General features: G+C 56.8%; 1 protein-coding gene across 1 annotated transcript in view; it reads right to left on the bottom strand.

Moving 5' to 3' along the window:
* Positions 1-14,129: 14,129 nt before the first annotated feature.
* LOC127021880 (protocadherin gamma-B5-like) overlaps positions 14,130-23,356 on the bottom strand; it is a 43,975-nt gene continuing 34,748 nt past the window's right edge. Inside the window, 2 exon segments of the mRNA XM_050905194.1 lie at positions 14,130-15,445; positions 20,326-20,414. Of these exon segments, the coding sequence (XP_050761151.1) occupies positions 15,219-15,445; positions 20,326-20,414 (316 nt within the window). The 3' untranslated portion in view covers positions 14,130-15,218.

Genomic DNA, 23,356 nt, shown 5'->3' with positions numbered 1-23,356 from the left:
TCCTCCGGTCTGGCTCGGCGCTTGTCCTACGCCGAGGACAAGATGATTCAGAATTGGTTTGTGGTTGAAGTGACTCAACCGGTGTCCTTTTCTGTTGCCTCGACGTCACGCATATGCCATCTGCTCCCCATCACACAGCAAAGCGAAGGCAGAAAATCAATCACAAATCCATCGCTGCTGGCCCAGGCAGCCAAAGGAAAGAGCAAGGGTTGAGCTGGGCTAGATGCAAGGGGACCACTCTTCCTGAAACAGGATGAAGCTGTGGTGCACAGAGCAGACGCGTTACCCCTTGCCCCGTTGCTCAGGTTGGTGCCTGGTTTGTGGGAGAGAAGATGATGGTCATCTTTAACCCAGGTAGTGCTAACCCCAAACCGAGCCAGGGGAGCAGGGCTGGTTGTGGCCTTTGCCGATGGGTGCAGTCGTGCCAGGGCAGACATCTGCGTATCGTGGGTAGGAGGCAGCAATTTCTGAGCCTTCCTGAAAGTTTTGCCAGTTCTCTGTAAAGCCGCTGCAATCTCAGATCAGATCTGCTGGGGGTGACCAAAAATAGCATCTTTGGGCATGGGTTTCCAGCCCAGCGATCCCTTGGCCAAGCCATAAATACTTGTTGCCCAAAATACTATTAATGTTCAGTAGCTCCAGTGTTTTCCTGTTGTCCTGCTGCTGATGACAATGGCATGAGAAACCAGTTGATAAAGTCCTACCTGGATTTCCAAAGGGGACTCCTGCAGTCTCCTAAAGAAGCTAAGCTCCCCTGGGATGAGAGGGGGAGGTTCCTACGTGACTGCTAACCCGTTGTTTAACAGGCTCAAAGGCAGGAAACTAAATACATCAGGAATGTAGGACTAGTAGGAATATTTCTGACAATATTTCAGTAGGAAAAAAAACAAAAGACTAACTGTGAAGGGCAGCAGAAGGACCTCACCTGGATGCTTGGTGGCTTATAGCATCTCGAAGGGGTTGTCCTGCCCTGTGTGCCTTTCCCTTTTAACTCCATGAGCATGGGGATGCTCCGAGCTGACCATGGCCGCTTGGAGCAAAACACGGCATGTGTGGGGTGTCCGTGGCAATGTCAGCCAAGTGCTCTGCAGTAGTTAAAACCCAAAAGCCCCCTCTGAGATCTAGAAATCCCTGGGAAAGGAAGGAGAGGAGGGAAAAGCAAGCACAGCAGTGGCTTTTTTTTTGCTTTAAAGGTGGTGTGCTGCCTGCAGTTCTGGTTCCCCTGCCTGAGGAGGGACATCGTATGCTAGATAAGGTGCAGAGGGAGGCAGCAAGGGTAACAGGATAGACCTGGAGCTGCTTAATTCAGAAAAGGCACATGAAGGAGGCATATGAAGTTGCAAACTGAGGTGTTTGTGTGTCTTCCACAAGAGCTTGAATGAAGCTGGGAGGGGCAGGCTTAAATGCCAAGCTGTAGTTTCACAGCCCTCCTCTTTACAGGATGTTGCAGATGCTTACGGTTTACACAGGTTAAAAAAAGCAACCGAATACATTTACGGAAGAAAAAGGTGGGAGGATGTGAGAAAATTCACTGGCTGAGAAAGATGAGAGAGTGTCAGTGGGGGTGTGAGGGAATATTTGGGACCTGCAAGGAGCGGAGGTGGAGGGAGGGAGCAGTCTGCTGGGATCGTGCTGTGTGTGGGGAAGGGGTTTGGCCTGGGGGAGAGCTGGGCTGCGGGAGGAGGAGGGTGGCTCTGCCTGGAGGAGCGAGAAGCTTCTGTGGGTTGCCGCTTGGGAGAGGGGTTGGGGAACGTGGAAGAGCCTGGGGGAGGAGGAGCTGCTGGGTCAGAGTGGGGCTGTTGGGGAGAGGAGGCTTTGCTGAGGGATGAAGAAGACAAGAAGTGCATTGAGTACAGGCTCCTGCTTTCTTTCAGCTCTCTCTAGCTACGCTACAGTCCAGCTGGGAGCTGGGGGGACATCTCACCCCCCCCACCCCGCTCCTTTCTGCTGTAGCCCCGAGGGGATCAGTGCACAAAGCCTGGCAGCTCTGAATGCTCCCTGTGTTGTCTGCGCAAACCAAATGCTTCGTCCCCGCTTGCTGCCGAACTGAGATGGGAGAGCAACCCATCAGCAGCACCCACACAGGGTCCACGCACCAGGGTCCAGCACCGAAAAATGCCCACCCTGCACAGGGGACATCTTGCCAGCAGACCTGGAAGGGGAAGGGAGATAGTCAACGTCTGGGTTTGGAGGCTGTCGGTCCCTTCGCAGCCAGGCTCTGCGCGTGATCTGCGTGTGTCAGACCTGCTGTGCACAGGGCAGAAGTGCTGTCCCAGCCGTCTCCTGTGCGCAGCCCAGATTCCTCTTGCTTTTCTGGTTTGGGGGGTGGAGGACAGACCCATAAGCGATGTCTCCTGCCCACTGCACCACTGGTGAAAGGGACTCCATGTGGGGCTATGGCTGGGGAGTGGGGCAGAGAGAGGCAGATGCGGCAAGGAGAGGCAAAGGGTAGTTTCAGCGGTGCTCCAGAGCATGGAAATGGTGAGAGAGGGGTGCTGGGTTTGCGATGGTTATTTAGCAGAGTCTCCAAAAGGCTTTTAAATCCTGTACAGGAGCCTATAGCTTGTCTCCTCTGCGCAGTTTCATGTGCCTGCCCTTGGTATTTCAGGAGCTAGGGTGACAGCATGAAAGGTTTTCAGTCCTGAAAGAGTTAATTTCTCATGCCTGCAGTGTCTGGGCAGTAATTCAGCTGCGGCTTTATATTCCTGAGCTGGTCCCCTCCCTTCCGCCGTCGCCTCCCAATCGTAAAAATACATCTTCCGAGGCACTGAAGGCAGGAGCTTGTGCAGGCAGCGCTGTGTGGCTGTGCCGGTGCCTGCCCCAACGCGCCCTGCCTGCGGCTGCGCCGGTGGCAGTGGTCAGCCAGCCACCGAGTGTCCCGGTGCCTGTCGGTGTTCGGCGGCTGCTGGAATTCAGGGCTGCTGCCTTGAGCACGGTGTTGTGAGCTGGATGAGCTCAAGCCTTAAGCTCTAAAGGCTTCTTAAGGGTAGGTGCTGTCTGGGCCTCGTTATTGGGACGCCAGCGTTCGGCTGCGTCTGGAAGGCAACGCCAGGCTTATATGGATAAGGGCAAAGCGCGGAGCGTGGGGGGATTTGGGGGGGCTGTAATCCCCTGCCGGCACAACCGTGCGAGAGCCTGGCGGGCAGCATCCTCCATTACACCGCTGCTGGTCTCTCCCGTGGGGTGCATGGGGGCCTCCTAAAGAGGCGGTGTCCCCCAGGTGCAAGGTGTGGAGTCCTGTCCGGGTCACGGTGTTGCCCATCAGGGAGCTAAGCCTGCTCTCTGGGGTTGGGGTGAACACAAGCAGAGGCCTGAACCCTTAACATGGTGCATTTTGCAGCCCTGGACCCTGTGGTGGGAACTTCTCGATTCCCCAGTGTCCTGAGGTCAGGTAGCTCCTCCAGCCCAGCCGGCCGCTGTCCCCAAGGAAGGTGGTCTGTACCAGAGCTGGCCTGGAGGTGCTTCTCCCTCAAGTTTTTAACAACACCTTGTTTTCAGAACCAAGTAAGACCCACAAAGCCAGGGAGAAGACAAGAGATGGAGGCATCCTTGAGGAGAGCATGGATATCATCAGCTGCTCAAGCTAGACGTTGCCCCTGGACAAAGGCAGAAAACTGCTGGACCCATAAGAGCTTTTAGTAAGTAAAATAAAGTTTCACTCTGGGATCTGTGCGTGGCTATGAAGGGTAATTTATTTTCCTTCTTGCTCTTGGGGCCATTTGTGGCAGTTTTTGTGTCGTGTTAGCTCTCCTGTCCGATCTTTGGTCTGCCTCTGTAGACAACTGAAGGGCCAAAAGCTTCAGCCAAGGGGAGGAAACATCATCTGCAGTTCCCGTGCTGGAGCAGACTGGGCAGAAAGGCAGGGACAGAGGGTAAAGCCACAGCCCTCCCTACACCTAGCTCAGCACTGGGATGCCAAAGCAGGGACCCGGCTCTTGGTGCAATAGTGGGAACGGCTCTGCCCCATCTTGCGGCTTCCAGGCGTTAAGTTGTTTTCTTGTCCTAATTTAACACATTTTTAACGTTGAAATAATGGAGTGATCCGTAAGAGCCCAGCATCACCTGGGACCGGCACGCAGCTTGGCTGCTGTCACATCCCTGCAGGAGGAGGCAGGCTGATCCCAGCCCAGGTAGGAGCTGGGGTACCAGGAGGGTGGAGAAGGAAATAGGGTGGCTGGGAATGCTCTTGGAGAGAAGGCAGGTTGGCAGCCTCTGATCTGGGAGAGCCACCCAGGGAGGGGTGAGCCAGCACAGGTGGTACAGCAGGGTCTGGGGGCCTTTCAGCATGGCTGGGTCACCCAGCACAGGGCAGGCTCTTTCCTGCGGGAGCCTGTGCCTGCACAAGCGGTACTGGGAGCACTGGTCCCTCCTGGGGTCATGCCGAGCCTTTGCAGCTTTTAGTTTTAATGCACTTTTATGTTCAATAATAATACAATTCTATTTTTTCATAGCGTTTCGGGTGTTCCTGGGGCTTATCACATCACGGGTTGGAAGCGCTAATAAAAAGCTGGGCGAACCAAGGAGAGCGTGTGCCCCTGTGCCAGGTCAGCCCGGCAGCCCCGTGCGGCACGTGGCACGGCCGCCGGTCCCCCGGCGGCAGCGGCTGCACTCAGCGGGGCTCTTTGTGCGGGGCACAATGTCTGCTCCCTGCTTCAAATGCATTTCGTGTCTATTATCTCGCTCACATCCCAGGTGCTCGGCTCCGGCATGCAAACCCAGCGGTGCATGAACCGGAGAGAGTAACAGCCAGCGAGCGGCTGCAGATATAGGCCCTTGGGAAGAGGTAGGTTCGTGCCTGCGCGCAAGAGGTTTGTGCTTGAAAGAGAAAAACGCTGATTGCAGAGGGGAGGAGAGTTGTTCAGTTCAGCCTCGAGCAGCTGGTCGGGCAGGATGGTGCTGCCTGCGGTCCAGGGACTCCCCACACTCAAAGCTGGGTGAACCAGGAGCCCAGTAGAAGCAAGGCTTGACCCCTTCCCCTGCCCCCCGGGAAGGGATGAGGGAGTCAAAAAGGGTATGTAGGACAATTAAGGCATCGGTGCCTCTGCCTTCTCGGTGCCTGGGGCATCAGAGGGCTCCTTGTGGGCCCAAGAGCTGGGCCACCCTCATGTCAGGGTGATGGCGGGCTCTGCCAGGCTAGTAAGCGCAGGCAGGAGTTGCCTTTGCGCAGCCAAATGCCCATGGCTGCATGTAGCAGCCCTGGAAAGCTGCAAAATGAAAGAGAAATCGGGATACGTGAGCTGCACCCGGGCCAGTCTGGAGCCTTGCCTCAGAGCTTTTATTTTCTTGTAACAGTTCCCTTAATATAAAGCCATTTTTCATGGCTTTGCAGCTGTGGGCAAGTGATGCTCTGGTAGCGCTGTGTTATTGTGGCAGTTTGTATGTACAAAAGATGGAGAAATAAACATTATTTTTGGTACAAAAATGTGATCTTGCCTGCATATCGTAACTTTGCTGGTGCAGAGACAAACCTGGAGCCCTGTGGCACTGAGCTGCAGGGACCTGTCCGGGCTGGGGTGGGCTGCTGGGGAGCTGGAGCAGCATCACGGCTGCCTGCGGTGGGCTGGGTGCTGCCACCGTGTCCCAGGAGGAGGCTGGAAGGTCCTGTTCCCTGCACAGAAAATCCACCTTGGCAAACCTGGTCTGGTGCCTGAGAGCCCAGATGTGGAGTGGGCTCTGGGAGATGCAGATGTCCCCCCTGCCCAAATGTCACCCACCAGGCGGGTGGGAAGCTGGTGAGGCCAGGAGCCACCCCCGCTATCCAAATACTTGCTGTGATGGATATTCCCCAGGGATAAAACAGTAAGCAGAGCCCTGGTCACACCACTCGAGCCTTTCTTGTCCCCAAAGGTGTACGTAGCTGTGTGGCAGCTCTGTGACAGCGGTGTCCCTCCTGGTGACCCCACAGAGGGGTCCTCCTGCCCTCGCTCTTGCGTGAGCAGCACCAGCCTGGCCGCCGGCTGAGTTTAGAGGTCGACCCAGCCAGAAACCAGCCAGGCTGCAGCTCCCTGCTGCTCTGCTGGGATGAAGGACGCTTTCTCCCAGATGGCCACTTCGGAGGGACAAATGCTTTGCCACCTGCTGGTGGCCCTGGCTTGGTCCAGGAAGAGTTTGCCCTTGCGACCGGTTCTGTGTACGGGGCTAGAGCTGACTGCGAAAGGCAGCGTCCTTCGTGCATGGACAACCGAGCCCTGGCTGTGTTCCTTGTCCCAGGGCCAAGTGCATGTTGCAGCAGCTGTTTTGCTGCTGAAATCCTGCTGGCATCTCATGGTAGCTACCCCATGGGGCATCCGAATCCCTGCTGCAGTCGGCCCCATCCCCTCCTGCCCAGGGCAGCGCTGCCTTTACCCCCTGCCTGCAGCTGTGGGAGCAGACCCTGCTCCCCTTCCTGCCACTGTGGGTTTAGAAAGGTGGTGGTGGGACATCACCAAGGGGGTCCTCCGTATCCCCTGGAGCTGCTCCAGCCCCTCCTGCTGCAGTGAGCTGCCACTAGCATCTCCTCCCCATCCCCAATCCTCCTCCATGCCTTCCTCATCCCCCCACAGGCACGGTCTTGGGGGGACATGGCCATCAGCCAGGCCTGTGCCCCAAAATGTCCCTGCCTCTTCCCCAGTCCCCTTTCTGCTTCAAGGCATCCCCATGGCTGTGGTGGGTGTGGGATGGGGCCCCCTGACCAGTGCTCGCTCCACGGGGCTTTCGGGAGCTGGTCCCTGCCAGCACGGATGCTGGGGACTGCAGGGGTAATTTAAAAATGAGGACAGAGACCTGATTATTGCCCTAGTTTGTGTCAAATCTCCTTAGTTCTTTTTTTTTTTTTAGCAGCCTTTTGATGAGCTCATCAATGACACGTTGCTAATTGGGGAGCAGGAGGCCCTGAATTGGGGTGGTGGGGTGGGGAGCGGGGTCTCCCGGGGTGCCCCACGGCTCAATGCGCCCGCATTGTCCTGTGAAAATGGGGGGAAAAAAAAAAAAAGAGCCACGATAAAATAATTGTCTAAACCTGGCACTGAGCCTGACCAGAGGGACCAGGGGGATGGAAGGAAGCCAGGCTAGGGCGGCCTCAGAGGGGCGTGGGACTGATGCTCAGTTAGGGGGTGGGGACACCCCAAAGCTCTGCAGGGGCCAGCAGACCTCGTCGGGTTCAGCGGGGAGAGGTGCCGCGTTACCCCAGGGTGCTGAAGTGGTGGGGGGGGTGTTTCTGGTTTCTAACAACGTGAGGCACCCACCAGCATCGTGTAGAGCAGTGGGCTCCAAATTTTTTTATTACCCCCCCCAATATATTTATTGATTTATAAATTACCTACACGTACTACTGGGCTAACATGTACATTGCAAAGCAGAAACTGAAATAGAAATTAAAAAAGGATGGGGTAGAGATAAAATAAGTGCTATTTTTAAAAGTATTTTTTTATTTATTAACAGTACAAAAAATACTTTCTTCCCGCGCCCCAGTGGACTATCTTGTGCACCCTGCTCTGGGGACCCCAGGGTTGGAAGGAGCCAGCCCGGCCCCCACACCTGGCACCAGCAGGACCCTTCCCGTGCCCCCCCTTCCCCCCCTGGACGCTGCCCTGCACAAGGGAACTTTGTCTGCCTCTTCCTCTTCCTCTCCTCCCATCTGGCCGCTCTCCCTCCCTGGCACCCATCCCATCTCCCTCTGCAGCGCAAGGACCCTCCTCCTCTATTTATCTCTGGGGAGGGGGTCCAAGCCCTCCTGTTGCCCCATTGCAGCTCCCGAGGAACCCCCCTGGCTGTGCCCTGGTCCGGAGGTTATGGGGACGATGGCAGGGTCCCCACCCCACCAGCCCTGGCACCCGTCCCCATCCTGGGGACCAGTCGTGCAGCTGCCACCGGGACAAGCGGTGGGCGCCGCTCCCTGAAGCCCTCGAGAGCCGGGGTGCCGGGGGGGTAGTCCTTTCCCCTGGCATGGCACAGCTTCACCGGCTGCTTTCCCTTCCCGTGCCAGCAGGGCTGTGTCACTTGGGGTTCACCCAGGAGAGCTCCCCCCAAATCCCATGTGTCGTGAGCCCTGGGGGAGAGAAGGGGAGGTCCCTGGGATGTGTTTCTGCTCCCCAGTCCAAAACTGGCAGCAGCTTCCAAACCTCGGCTAGTGGGATGTCCCCGGCACCGTGCCACCCACGCCCTGTCCCCTGAAAGGGGGACATGCCCCAACACGGCTGTCTCCAGTCCCCTTCCTGTTCCCAGCTGCCCTGGCAAAGCCCTGGGTGGTTTGGCTCAGCATCGCTGCCCATTTGTGCGGAAAGAGTGCCAAAAACCCCCTCCCCACGGCGGGCACAGCCACTTTTGGCATGTGCCAAAGGGAGAAGGGCCGGGCAGGCAGCGCCGGGCACGGGCAGCCTCTGCCCATTGCCGTGTGCACTGATGGAGGAACATTTTGGCCATGAGTGGCTTTTCTTGAATTTTTTTTTTTTGGATGGGTGTTTCCCAAAGCATTGCCTCTGCCCGTGGGGGCATCCATGAGGGAATTAGCCCTGCCTGGCTGTGTGCTGCCAGTGACTTCCCAGGATGGGTTTGGGGGGGCCAGCACTGGGCTCTGGGGGAGCAGAGGGGTGTTCCTGACTGCAGGGGCAGCATCAGACCCAGGTACCAAGCACATGGGCTGGCTCCTGCACCAGCACCTCAGTGACAGTGACCCTGGTGGATCCCACCCACAGCATCGCAGGGACCCCAGCAAGTTCCAGTGGACCGTGTGGGCTCCGGAGAGGACAGCAGTGTCCCCTTGGACTTGAGCCCCTCCAGTCGCACCGTGGCCCAACAGCAGTGCCCACAGCATCTCCCCCCTCCGCCCGGTTTGCCTTTGTCCCTCCTGGCATCCCTCTTCTTCCCCTGCCTCTCCCTCCCTGCCCTGCCCTCTCCCCGGCTCCATGACTTCAGGTCTTGGCCGCGGCTGCCGTCGGCTCCCCGTGGCCAAGCTCCTCCGGCACCCGGCCACCAGCACGGCTGGGGCAAAGGCTTTGCCCTGCGGGGGAGGACGGACAGACAGACAGAGCTGGCTTCAAGCAGCTCATGCCACTGCATGGCAGAGGCCACCGCCAGGTCACACCGGCTGCGAAAGGGCGAAATCCCACCACGTCTTATTCTGTCTGGTCTTCTGTAGCCCGGAGAGTGGCTGAGGGCTGGCCCTGTTCCTCCGTGTGATGGATGAGCTCTTGGCAGCCACCGAGCCCCGGCGGGGCCGGCAAAGGGCAGGCAGTGCCCTCCCTCCACCCTCTCCCTCACTGCAGTCACAAGGTTTCAGCCAGCAAAAGGCAAATTTTATTCCGTCTCCACAAGCTGCGCTGAAGCTGTTAAAAAAAAATAAATAAAATAAATTAAAGCATTGGGAAGTGGATTTATGGAGCAGGAAAGGACGCGGAGGATGGTGAAACACCTCTCGTTCCCACCCGGGAATGTGAGGCTGTGAGAGGAGCTTGCTGTGTCAGGGGAAAATAAAATCCATGGGGATTTTATGATGAGGGGCTGGCGGGGAGCCGGGCAGTGTGGGCTGTGGGAACAGCTTTCCCACCACTTCACCCTGCCATGGACACCCACTCTCCTCGCCTGGCCATTTGCACCCACTGCCCCTGCGAGTCCCTTTTAAGCCCTTTTCTATCCCAAGCACCAAGCTTGCTAAGTGCTTTTTGGTGGCATTGGCTGCCTTCCCTGCTGATGCATTTATGGGAGGAAAAGCCCCCCACTGCTGCCGGCTCCCCGGGGTTTCTTCTGCTCGGGCTAGGCTCAAAATCCAGCTGCAGGCTCTTGGCACAGGAATGCACAAAGCCCCGTTTAACCTCGTAGCTCCCAGTGTCTGTGTCAGACCCGGGCAACCTCCCGACTGCCTTTGGGGACCCCAAAGGAGCGGGCGAGAGGGAGCCGCGTGAAAATTCCGCTTTTTTGGTGATTTTTTTCCCCCACTCTGTGCTGGGTGAGGTCACGGCTGGAGGAGCTGCATGATGGGACTCAGCCCGTGACTGCGGCCTGATGCCAAGGAGCACGTCAGCAGGCAGGATGCCAGCTCCCCACCCAGCCCTCCTTGGGGCCGAGCGACCACAGGCCAGCTCAGCTCACAAATCCAGTGGAAAACTGGGTTTGCTCAATTCCTTTTGTTTTGTTTTTTTTTTTTTGCTGTTGTCATTTTGGTTTGATTTTCAAGGTCAACTGGCCAAAAACGTAACTGCTGCGAACAAGGGCCCCGCAAGCTGGTGACATGGGGCCGTCACTGCCCACGGCATCCACAGGCTCCAGCCCTGCCAGGAGCAGGCGGTGAGTTGGGGACAGTCCCCAGGGGAAGGACAACGGGGTCTCCAGCACCGTGTGACCTGTTCCTGTACCACCAAGGGCTTCCAGCTCAGCTGTCTGCAGAGCAGTCTGGGGTTCCCCTGGTCCCACGCCATGGATGTAGCTGGGAGGGTGACAAGGGACAGCGGGGAGGGGGGAAGAGGTGCTGAGCTGCTCCCAGTGGTGGGGGGGAAAGAAGGAGGTGGAGGAGGAGGAGAAGCAGAGCGAAGCAGCAGCAGGAGGGCACCAGGGTGGAGGAGGATACAAGCCCCTTCTGGCTGTTGAGGGATGTTCAGAGCATCCCAGCACGGACCCTCACCCACCTGATACCCTGGCCCAGCCCCAAGGTCCCCCTCTGCTCGCCGGCTGGGCCACCTCGAAGTTTGCTGGTGAATACACAGGCACACCCCACACACACCTGGTCTGGGGGGGGTACAGCCACTCACACCCCCCCCAGCAGCCGGCACTGGGCACACGGGCTGTAACCCATGGTCCCGGTCCAGCCACAGAGCTCCTCGGTTCCCCCCATGGCTGGAGGTGAAAGACCCCCCTCCACCCACTCACTTGCTCCCATCCCGCATCCAGGATCGTTCCTCCTTTCCAAGGTCAAGTCGCCCTTCCCGGGAGCGATGCCTCTAATCCCCCGACGGTCACTCAGCCCGAGTGGCTGCCGGGGGCTCAGTCTTGTCATGTTCTTTGCGTCCCTTTTGCCAGGGCTGTGACTCAGGGCTCTGTTTCTGTTGGCCTCCCTTTTCTCATCACTCCAGCTCAGGAAGTCCTCCATCAGCTATGGAGGACCATGCTGCAATGAACGTGTTCCCACTCCCATATGTCCCTGTTAATTAGCGCGGCTGACCGGGTTCCCTTCATGAGCATTAATTGGCCAGGGTTGTGTCTCTGTGCATTTCCCTTCCCGGTTTTTGCAGTACCCTTGGGTGATTTTAGTGCAACAGAGAGGAGAAATAAAATGAAATTAAATACACATCCTCACACTGCACGCATCCTTACGCTGACACCAGCGGCTGGGGACACGGGGAACGGCAGGGCTCAGGGCACCGCGGAGGCTGTGGGCTCCTGAAGCCAGACCCACACCCACAGCTCTGCAAAGCCTCTTTACTCCCCACCAGCAGTGGCCATCACCCAGCTGGGGACCCGCTGGCCTGACCATCCCCTCTTCCTCCACCACCACGCGGCTCCAGGTGCCCGGTGGCACCACCAGCAAAGTGGGCAGCAATGCCACCCCGGGTAGGGTGGGTGCTGGGGACAACCCACGGGTGGCACCTGGATATGCTCTGCCCTGGTCCCTGTTAGCAGTGGGTTGATGCGATCAATCCCCGTCGTCGTCCCCCTGGGGCTGTCCCTAATGTGCTCCAGGTGCTCCAGCATGGGAGGGACGGTGGCCCCGGGGCTGGGGGCAGAGGGCACGGCATGATAGGGACCCCACAGCACCAGGTCCCTGCCCTGTCACCACCCTGACCCCCGTGCCCTCCCTGTGCTCTGGGACCGCCTGCCCTGAAGGAGGATGCTCTGGTTGGAACCCCCTCCCGTGTGTGTGTGCATGTGGGTGCGTGTGTGTGTGTGCACGTGTGTGTGTGTGTGTGTGTGTGTGACCAGGGCTGTCCCCATGTGCACAGGGAGGGGAAGAAGGTTGGCTCTGTGGGGTGGGGGGGTCCCTATGAGAGGTGTATGGGGATTTCCAGGGGTCTCTGTGGGACTGCCGCAGGATTTGGGGGGGAGGGGGCTGTCTCTGTGGGGTGCAGGGGGATTTGGGGAGTGTCTGTCAGTCTGCAAGAGGGTTTCGGGGGGTGGTCTCTGTAGCTGCAGCCTGGACGGAGGCACTGGGCGGGGAATGGGAATATCGGGGGGGGGGGGGGGGGGGGGGGGGGGGGGGGGGGGCGCTGCGCTCCTGGAGTTTCCTGCGTGCTGCTAATGGTGGGGGGGACCAACCCCCTTCCCCCCGCCCCCGCCAGCTGTCTGTCTGTCTGTCTGTCTGTTGTCTCCCAGGGCTGCTCTGCCCCCGCCTCCTCCACCCTCCCCTTCACAACATCTGGGCAGCAGCAGCTTATTTTTTCCTCCGCGGTTGCGACACCCCAAGTCACAGGGGGCTTGTCCTGGTCGGGGGGGCCGGGCACAGTGCCTGACCCCCCCTCGCCATCCACCTCCCCCAAGCGCAAGAGAGGGGAGCCCGGGCACCACGAAAAGCAGATCACGTCAGGATTGGGGAAGGGAGAGTGGATCTCTGCTGGTGATGGGGAAGGGTGACCAGATCCCCACGGGGCTGGGGATCGGGAAGGGAGAACAGATCCCTGCCAGTGACGGGGAAGGGATCCCCACTGGGTCTGGGGAATGGTGACCAGATCCCCCCAGGATTGGGGAAGGGTGACCAGATCCCTGCCAGTGATGGGGAAGGGCAGTAGGATCCCCTCGGGGCTGGGGAAGGGGATGTAGCTGTGGACACTGCGGTCTCCTCAGGGGAGTGTGCCAGGGTCTGCCCTTCCCCAAAAATGCCAGCCAGGAGCACACCGGTGCCACCCGCAGCCATGTCAGCCTCAGCCTAAAGGCATGGGGGACCCGAGGAAGGGGGTGCCCCAAAAGCGTCCTCGCTGCCAGTGCCAGGCTGGGGCTGAACCACCTCCCCACCGGCAGCTTCAGCACAGCAGCAGCATCGGGATGGAGAGGCCCCATCTGTCCTCGCCTCTTCCCATCGGAATAAATACCATTTATTCAGAAGAAACCATTTTATTATTTTTTTTTTCCCAAAGAAAAAAAGCAATATAAATATTAGAGTATAAAACTTGCGTGTAACACATTGACATTGGTCTATATGGGTATAAGAAGGATATAAGCATATATATAATATATAAGTATAATTCAATATTAGACACATTGAAAGGGCAAACGTGTTTCATTTCACGTACACTCGGAGCACAGACCACATGGGAAGAAGATACAGAGAAAATTGAAAATACTGGTGTCCACAAGTTAGTTACCGAGATTAAAAATAACACGCCACTAAATACACGACACTCACTATGCTACCTCAGATTGCAGATTAAAAAGAAATATAAAGACTACTATTCAGCTACAGCATTTCTAGAGGGGGGCAGGTGGCAGCTGCAGGGGACAGGGTGGGAACCGCTCCCAGCGCAGCCAGTGCTGGAGGTGGCCGGATCTGGATGAAACACGGCGGATGCTCCTGCTGCCCTGGGTTTGGGGAGGGGGCGCGGTGGGGTGACGGCTGCCATGCCGGAGCCTGGCCGAGAGGGCTGGATCTGCTTGGGTGAGTTACGTGTTAGTGATTAAAAAGGGAAAAAACAACACCCATCCCCTGGGAAACCCGGCACGGCCCCTTCCTGGCCACCCGGCAGCCCCTCTCCTCGCTCTGGCTACACAAAGCCCCCCTCTGCCTCCCCGGGGGGCTCAGAGCTGCTTTGATATGGGAAGCCAGCCCGGTGCAAGGGTGATGGACATGTGGAGAAACTCTATTCCTCATCCTTCGATTCCCTCCGTGGGGTGGAAAGCCCAAAGCCAGCGAGAGCATCACCTCCTCCGGGCTGGCCTGGCGTGGTCCCATGCGACACCCCACCCTTGTTGCCCCGGCTCGCCGGCTTTGCAGCATCACCTCACACTCACCCCCAGCTCTCGGGTCCCTTCTCCGGGTCTGGTCCCCAAACGCCACCCAACCAACCATCACTTACTCAGTCACCAATTCTGCACCAAAGCCATGCGCCGGCAGCTCCGCGGATCTCACCCCTTTGAGTGCGACCCCAAATAACCGCCGTATTTGGGGTCTACACCCCAAATAAGAAGCGATGAGTTTCCCTATCCCACTTGATCGATCCCACCCCCCACCCCAAGGCAGTCCCAGCACGGAGGCTTGGGCGGCTGCCAGCGCGTTCACACCACGCTGCGTGGGCATGCGAGGACTTCTCCGGGTCCGTGGAACTAACTGCGCTAGTGCAGGTGTGAGGTGAAGGACGTGCATGCAGACACGGTGTGCAGAAACATGAAGCATCTTCCCCGGTCCCCTTGGCGGGGACTCGGCCAGATGGCTGCCTGGCCGCAGGGGAGCGAGACTCTCTTAGCTTTAATTCCAGAAGAACATTGACTGTACATATAAATATTTACTGCAAAGAAGGGATGAGATGTGTCTGCTCTTCGGAGACCCCTAGAACCGATGGGGCAGCTGCCGCACACCTCGGCATGCTCCTCATTGAATTCCCTACCTCTCAGACATCAGGAGGTTTTTTTTTTGTCTCATATTTCAGGCCATCAGTGGTTGCACTTTAAAAAAAAAAAATAAATGTTTAGGATGCAGCTTTGCCATATTCCCTTTGACTCATGCAATATAAACACTTACTTATTTTTTTTCCAGGTAACAGGTAAGCAGGAACCGAAGCACTCCCTACCAACTTCTCAGCAATAAATCCATCGCTATCATTAACTGGGGGTGAATTTTACTAATGGAAAGTTTAAGAGCAAAGATCTGGAGCATGGGCTCTAAGCTAGGAACTGCCTTTTCCTTTCCAAAAAATGATCGAAGGTCTATAAATTAAAAGATTCGCGTTAAAATTATTTACACTGGGCAAAGCCGAGCACAAGCTTAGTGCCTTTCTCGGACTATCTGGGAACAAATCGGATCCAAAGACCTGGCAGAAGACCTTCCGTCCTTGCATATTCTAATACCCGAGGGATCGTATAAAACATTAGCAAGTATTCACAGGGCACTTGTTTGCGTGCGGTTTAGCTTCCGGATTGGTTTTCATCATGAGATCTAACAGCAGCGAGACCCTGCTCCTAGCTCTGATGATGATGAAATACATTCGCAGCGTTTCCTACTTTTTGCATCACAAAAAAATCACATTCGTCCTCCGGCCTGGGCTGTGGTTTGGGGGAGTGCTGGAGCCGGCTGCCCTGTGGCTCTAAGGTCTCCTTCTTCTTCTCTACTTCTTCTCCTTCTTCCCGGATTTCTTCTTGTTGCCTCCCGAGGAGCCGGCACTCTTGGCGTCGCGCTTGCCGGCGGCGTTGGTGAGGGTGGCGGTGCTGCCCGGGATGTAGACGTTCTGCCGGTAATCGGGGACGTGCTGCAGGGTGAACTGGGGGCCGTAGCGGGCGCTCAGCCCCATGGTGCCCGTCCCACCGCCCAGGGTTGAGTTACCGTCAGCAGCTTCTGTGGGGGACGCCGGAGCAGGGGGCAGGGGGAGAGAAAAGAGAAGGGCAGGTTGTTAGTGCCGGCCAGAGCCCACCCCAAGCCCCAGCAGCCCGAAAGGCTCTCACTGGGTGTCAAACCCAGACCTCGGTGCCACCAACCTTCACCCCCACCCCTCATTACCCTTCAGAGCTATCACTCCACGGGATGGCTGCAATGTGCATGCCGGGGAACGTGGCGCAGCCGGCACCGAAATCCTTTGTTTCCATCTCACGTCGTTGCTAAAGGTTTGGGATTTGGGGCTGGAGGCTGGCTGGGGTAGGGCAACCTCCCCTCTGCCCTCGGCGGCGATGGGGCTGCCTGTCCCTCCCTGCCTGCCTGATGCTGTCTGCTCTACCCTCTCCCTGGCTGCTGCCTCTGCAGAAAAACATCCCCCTCCTCCGAAAGCGGCCCATTACAAACGTATTGTACAGCCACAACCACTAGTAATGCATTAAGGGAAATCCAATTTTTTTTTTCCCCGCTGCATTTAAAACCCTGCCCCCAGTATTTCTCCAGCCAGGTTTATTCAGCGAGCAAAGCACATGAGAGGAGAAAGAAAATCCCTCCCCTGCAGTACCACAAAATGGCTCTAGGAAGCCGAGCGCAAAGCAAATCAATGCCGAAGCGTGTCTGACAGTCCAGATCTGGGAGCAGGGGGAGGGGAAGGCAAATTCATTCCTGTTGCTCTGCAAAGCCCCAGCACGGAGAGAGCAAGCGCCGGGGCGGGGAAGGGCACGGGGCCCCCCCGGGATGCTGGGGCACTGCTGGAAGGTAGAGACCAGATGGTAACACAGAGGATGCACGGAGGCAGGGGAAGAAATGAGCATGGAGGGATGGCAGGGCATGAGCGATGCTGTTGCCATGAGGCGCTGCACAACCTGCTCTAGCGTGACTGCCCGTGCATCGCTCAGGGTGGGATCCTTGCACAGCCCTGCTCCGAAATTATTTGCTAAAACCCTGTCTTTGCACTGGATACGGTGGATCCCATCTCAGCCTTTTAACTGCTTCGTGCATGTGGTTATGGACACACTCTCCTGGGAGGCTGGTGAAACCCAGGAAGGGCACCTGAAGGGCCCAAGGCAGAGTCCGGGGCTGCTGCTCCCTCCTTTCACAGGCAGAGAGACTGCAGGAATAAAGAAAAACAACGAGCAGAGAAATGTGGGCTGGTCCCCTCGGGTTTTTTTTCTCGCTCCAGACCAGATCTGTGCACGCCTCCGTTTTGCCTTTGCTTTCCTCGGAGCAGATGGAGGTGGCTAAGCCAGCCAGAAAGCTAGACAAAAAGCTAGGCCACATCCCACCAACCCCCTGAAATATAGCTGTGTACACATCCCCTCGCAGAGGTCGGAAGTATTAAGCAACTGCAGTTTGAAAAGTTACAGCTGCTCTGCTGGAGCAGGCAGAGGAAAACACACAGCGAGTCCGAAAACAGGCGAGATATTGTGCACCGAGGCCGGGGGACGCGCAGGAGGGTGTACAAACACAGCGAACCAGTGTGGGGAAATATCATTTTGCTTTCCGCTGTGGAAGCATTCACTGGCAGGAGAATTTTTCTACAGTCCCCATTAAATGGGTCCCAGAACCTTGGGCTGGAGGAGGGCTAGAGGAGATGTGCCTATACAGTTCATGATACTTATCGCTAATCATCGCTTAACCTCATCAGCAGCTTGTTGCATTACCAACCAACTCAACCCCACACCCATCGGGGTGTTATGAAGGGGGATGGGATGGCTGGAGATGTGCTGTCAGGCCAGGCTGCAGCCAGGGACCGGCCCACAGGCGGACTATGGCCTCTGGCAGCGGGGAGATTTTTTTTTCTGGGCTCCCTCAGCTGGATACAGCCCGGTTGGGGGCTTGGTGGGCTTGGGCACCTTCTCCTGTGCCCTCCCCACTGGGTGCCACTGCCCTGTTTCCCTCTTGGACCATCCCAGCTGCACCAGGGCAGCGAGGAGGCTGGGGGTCCCAGCGGCATCCAGGACAACTGGTCCCCATGAACTAGTTCACAGTCACAGCACAGCTTTCACAGGGGAGAAAAAGCCGACCGTGAAGTTCCCAGCCTGCCAGTTGGTTCAGGGTAAGAGCAAAGGGCTGTTTCTAGGTAACATTGACGTTAAGGTTGAAAAGAAGAGAGAACAGGGACAATAGAGGTTTATAAATGGGCACCGAGCCGCTCTTGCCAAGCAGGGCACTTCAGCTCTAGTTGCTGGAAAGGTTACGCTCAGCCTTTACCAGCAGCCAGCCATTATCCCAAATGGTCCTGAGGAGGAAAACAAGAATGTGGGCTTTGGCAAAAATAACCAGCTAGCAGCTCCGTCGCCCTCGTAAGCAGAGGGGAGGAGAGGCTGGCCGGAGGCAGCCCCGGAGCACGTGCTGCTGCAGCTGCTGGTGGGGCTTTCAGGAGAACCCAATATAGCCCGTGTGCCCCTGCCTGCAGGCAGCCGAGCTGGGGAGAAGGACCTCCACGGGCTGCCTTTCCGTCTGCTCTCCCGCCATCTCATGGCACCACTATAAATTCTCACTGGAAGCCAGAGTATTTTAAGGAGAGGATGTCTGCCCTTCAGTGTCTGGTGTCCTGGAGCATCTGTGCTCCTTGGTCTGTCTTAGCAGCTGCCTCTGCCCCTTCAGATGGCTCAAAACACTGGCTTTTCATGTTGTTCCCAGCTGCAAGGGAGGAAGATCCAGAGGAAGGGAGCCCAGGAAGAGAGACAGAAGGCCTACACCAGGGTTGCAGCCCTGGGGGGAAACCAGCTCCCCAGGCACTCTGGCTTGGGAGGGTGATTTAACCATTAGGCAAGCGATTTAATCCTCAGAGCGACTGGATTGCGCAGGCTTGGCATGGCGGGCCAGCTCTGCCTCTTGCTGAAGCGAAGGATAACTGCTGGCACAGGGTAAGGATGCAGGCAGGGCATCACCAGCCCCTTCCAGATGCTCATGGAGCAGAGCGGCACCAAAGGAGCTTCTGCCTCCCGGGCGGTCTCTGCTCGGCGCAGACTCGAGCATGGGCTTGACATGGTGCGGTGCAAGTCAGCATCGACTGCTCTGTGCTGGAGCAGCTCACACTCGGAGGAACGGGTGAGCAAAAGGCACAGTGCCATCACCTGTGTCCCCGTGTCCCACCTGCCACCCCGGAGCTCAGACAGAGCTCAGCAGGTGACAAGTAAGAGGGAAGGATCATTTAAATAGCCAGGAAATGTTATCCAAGGATGGGCAGCACAAAGCTTAATGGGCAATTAGCACTGCCCCTAATCAAAGCCTGCTCCAATCAACACTATTAGCTTAATGAGTGAGAGCAGCAAAAGGCAGAGAGCAGGGGAGACATGAAAACACAGTGCTGGTGGAAAAAGCTTGTGCTGTGTCCCATCCGTCCGTCCACCCACCCACCCACCCAGCGCAGCAAGGGACCAGCATGGGCAAGAAAAGGATGGAGTGCACGGAGCCATCCTCTCCCTGGGGCTGCAGCAGGGGAAGCCCTTATCTAGCGGATGGATCTGATTTAAATTAACCCCCTGGGCAGACTGAAGCCGTGGGAGAGGTGAGGACTGTTTGAGACTTGTGGATTGGGGGAGATTTGCTGCAGTAGGGCCCGGGGCTATGTGGTGCTTAACCTGGAAGGAATCCGCTCAGCTCTCTGATCCTGGGGACTGCTGGAGTGGCAGCCAGAAAAACAGCTTTATTTGCGAGCAAGGAAACAGGATCTGGAGGCACCGGGTGATGATAACCACATGCAAGCCCGGAGGCTATTTTTCCATGGTCGTTTTTCAGAGCAGAGACACATTTTCGCATTGTTTCTTTCCCTTGGGTGTAAACAACTCCCTTGCCCAAGACCTTCATCCCCTTCCCCGGCCATGGCAGCCGTGTCTCCAGGCTGCCTGGTGTCTGCAGAGTGGCAAAGTTCAGCTGCAGCAGCTTTCCAAGAAAGCAACACCAAAGCCATCCCTCCTCCCCCAGATTCCTTCTCTCCCAACAGCTCAAAGGAAACATCCTAAGCATTTTGCACAGGGTTTTATGGCTGTGTTGTTGCTTCTATTTTTAAATCAAGGGGGGAGAAGACTTGGAGGTATTTATAAATAAAGGCTGTATGAAAACCAGCCTCTTTCTGTAGCGCTGCGCAGAGTGATAATCGCACTTTTTTTTACATAAAGCCATGGAGACCGCGGGTGCATGGGAACACCCCTCCCTGCCCACTGCTTCCACACGGCACAGCCGTAAACCAGAACAAACCAACCCGAAACGACCCCAAACCAAACCCCAGCGACTACAACTGCAAAGAGGCAGGAGCAGCCAGTGGGGCAAACCTTGGCGAGCCCGCGGCTCGCAGAGGGACTCGGCGTGAGCAGGAAGCACACACCGGCATCTCTGGACACGAGGTTTGTTGGGGATACTGAATCAGGCATTTACTGCGCTCCTGGCCCAGCCTCTAGCCACAAGCAAATCTTCCAGGCTTCTACCTCCTCACCTTACGGCAAGTTGCAACACAGCAGACGTTTCATTTACTGTGACCTTCTGGAACCAAATAGCTTACAACACATGTCAAGACTGGCTCTTTCATGTTACACAACCCCGTCATAAGCCAGATGATAACATTCTGTCCAGTACATGGATAATATAGTTTGGGTGGAAGAGGTACCCCTGTCTTCAGCATGCCTGATGCTGATGGCTATCTGGTATCTCCTCTGTCTGAATCCTTCCTGACCCCTCTCCTCTGCAGTGTAACACAGACAGCTTTTCCACCAGCATCTGTTGAAGCCAGCCCAGTTAACCCAGCTGTATCAATCCCACCAGCCTCTTATCTAACAGCATGCATCCGAGATGTCTGCGCGAGAGCACGTGCCATGGTTTTCCCACACACGATGGAGACCAACCGTTTGCTGAAGCCAGGATCATGGCTTGGAGCATCTCCGTGTCAAACTGGTTGTTCGGCCAGGCTCCACCTTCCTCTCCATTCTGGGAGCTACGGGAAAAGAAAAGAAACAGCAAGTTACTGCAGCTCGGTCAGGAAGAGTGGGCTTGTCAGAGAGCATGAGAAGCCAAGGCTGCAGGCTCATCTGCTGGCAGAGAGGAGTTTGCAGGCTTTAAATCCTTCTATTAAATAACACTCAAGAGTCAAGACACTTTCAGAGGTCTCCATCCCTCTCCAGGCTTTTGAAGAATAACCATCAATACCAAAACCACTTGGGATCTCAGCGGTGCTTCCAGCAACACCTACCTAACTCCTGCTGACTTCAGAGACAGCCAGCACCTCATGATCTCAAAATCCCCGTAGGTGCCATCCACCAATATAGCACCACAAAAAATGCTGGTCTTAAAGTCCCAGAGCTGCATGCACCCTTGTCTGACCAGGTCCTCTGTTCCTTTTGCAGGCCATGTGAGTGGATGCCTCTTTCAAGCTGTTTCAGGCTACAGCTCAGGTCTGCAGCTTCATTCGTGAGACCGAGGGTGAGAAAACCCCGTAGCGTGATGGGATTTGGGATCAGCATGGAGCCAGCCACCCAGCACCATGAAACCTGCTCTGAAGGAGTCCAAGAGCAACCGCCAGCTCTGCAGAGCCAGCAGCAAACAGTCCTGGGGAGGCTGGAGCAACAGGGAGGGGAGAGAAGGGAGGTGGGTGCCACCTTGGTTCCCTGGGACTGGCTGATGGGGGGGCTGAGCACCACAGATCCGCCTGGAAAACCTCTGGGGATGCTACCAGGCTTTGCTTAAGGAGGGTTTGTGACTGAGGTTACAATCAGCAGTCTGTGCACAGCCGAACAAGCCCGCTTTCACATTTGCCAGGTGACAGCTGTGCTTGGCCACCGCTCACTGGTGGTGGCACTTCCTCTCCGGAGAGATCAGAGCTGTGCTCCCAGAGCCCCCCCGGAGCCTCACTGCTTCCAGCAGAGACACCTAAACATCTCACCAGCTTCCTGGGTCCTCCTCTGCTCTGACCCTAAGTGACCACATCACTCAGACCACCAGTTGCTCCTCTCCCAGCCAAGCGCTCTGACCACCCACAGCTCCTGCCGCCCACTGGGATGCTGGGCTCTGCCCCCTGGCTGTGTGCTGGCTTGCCTGGGATGAGGGCTGCCCTGCTCTTGCAGCTGGGAGCTCTCCAGAAGTGAGATGGAGGGGTCTGAAAGCCCTTCCCCTTGGAGAGACCTGAGCCCGTTTCCCAGGCAAGTGTTCAAACCACCAGGCTGCAAGGCACGGAGGTGGCCTCCTCCTCCTCCACCACCGTGGACCCCAGCCCTTGCACCCAGGAGCTGCCAGACCCCAAAGCTCTGCTTAGACATTCTCAGACAGCTGAGATCTCCCCCAGCTCTGGGGTCTCTTGCCGGCAGCTCTGTGCTTGAGCGCTTGGCACCCCGCATTCTGCAAATGCCAGCGCAGGCACTGCCGGTGCCAACTCAACGCTGCATGCTGGGTGGCAGATGGGCTCTTCACCACCATGCCAAGCATCCCACTGCCCGAGTGCCCCTGCCAGCTGCACCCACTGCAGCCCTCACACACAGGACAGGCTCAATATGGCCATTTGAGAAATGGGACGGACCCACAGGCACATCCTTGAAGGTTGTATCTGCCACGGTGACCTTGTAGCGTGAGCAGCTCCTGTGTCGAGGTCACTGCCCCAGCTGCCTCAATGCTCTGCAACGAGGGAAGCCCGGAATGCACAAGAGCTTTCACCATCCTGCCTGTGCAAATGTCCTGCACACAGAAAGAAAAACTGCAGATGCACGGGATGGATAAGAGTGCCTGTGAGGTCTGATCAGGCCCCACGTGGCCCTGCTCGGTCACACAGCTTGGTATGGACCCAGTGAGGGGTATATATGGGCCAACTCCCTTTGAAACACAAGATCCGAGTGTAAGGATGCGTGTATCAACACTCCCAGGTACTCTGCAGAAAATCTGGTCTTAAGCAACTTGTCCAAAGACATGCAGGACCTGTGCCAGGACCACACGAGCATCCGTCCCTTCCCCATCTGTAACGCCTGTCTGATCCATCCCCAGCCAGGCGCAGGGCACTGCTCTCACACCAGTTTATCTGTGGAGGATGCAAACAATCCCTCATGTAGCAGAGGCTGCCCCGGTATGACACTGCCAACCAAAATACCTGCCGTCTGCTGCAACCCAGAGCATCCCAAAAACTATTTATATCCATCCTCCGCGACGTGCGTGGTGGCACAGTTTCAAGAAGGCCAGAAGCGAGGCTTGCTCACCTCGCAAATTGATTTCAGCGCTTGCATGATGGTTGCGCTGAGACTCCTCGGACGTGGGTACCGCTGCCCTGCACTCGGTGTTGTGCCAGCGAGCAGCATGCAGGCAGTCCAGGCAGCGAGGACAAGGAGGGGACAGCCCTGGGGCTGCAGTGACCTGTTAATGTCACAAGCAGGGCTGGGAATAGAGCCCCAGGCTAGATCCAATAAAGGACTTAGGAACCTAAACCCTATTGCAAACCACAACCCATTCAGGCACCAGTTAACCCCAGCAGCTCCTGCCCCACCAGCTGCCCCACCGGCTGGCAGCTGAGGTTCCCAGGTTTTTCAGGGCTGCGGGAAAGTGGCCCAGAAACACCCCAGTGCCTCCCAGCCGCTGCTCCTGGCTCTGGGGGCTGTCCCGGCACAGTGATGGGATTTGGGGATGGGGAAAGGGAAAGCACAGGGAAGTGCCAAATCCTTTTTTTTTTTTTTTTTTTTTGTAATATTCTGGTGGTTTGAACTCTGTTTTGAAATTAGAGGCCCAAGTTCAACTCCCTCTTTGATGCGGCAGTGCCAGCATCACATTTTCCACCTCCCGAAAGACTCTTTCCTCCCCTCCCACCTCTCCTTCGGGCAACGGGCTGCACTGCGCAGAAGCTCCTCCTGCCTCCTGTCAAAGCCATGCCTCCGTGCCCTAGGATGGTGGGAATGCATGGAAGGA

The sequence above is a fragment of the Gymnogyps californianus genome, chromosome 14, assembly GCF_018139145.2.
Source record: "Gymnogyps californianus isolate 813 chromosome 14, ASM1813914v2, whole genome shotgun sequence".
NCBI classification, from domain to species: Eukaryota; Metazoa; Chordata; class Aves; order Accipitriformes; family Cathartidae; genus Gymnogyps; species Gymnogyps californianus.
Note: the sequence above shows the minus strand (reverse complement) of the source record. Positions and strands in the feature narration are given on the sequence as shown.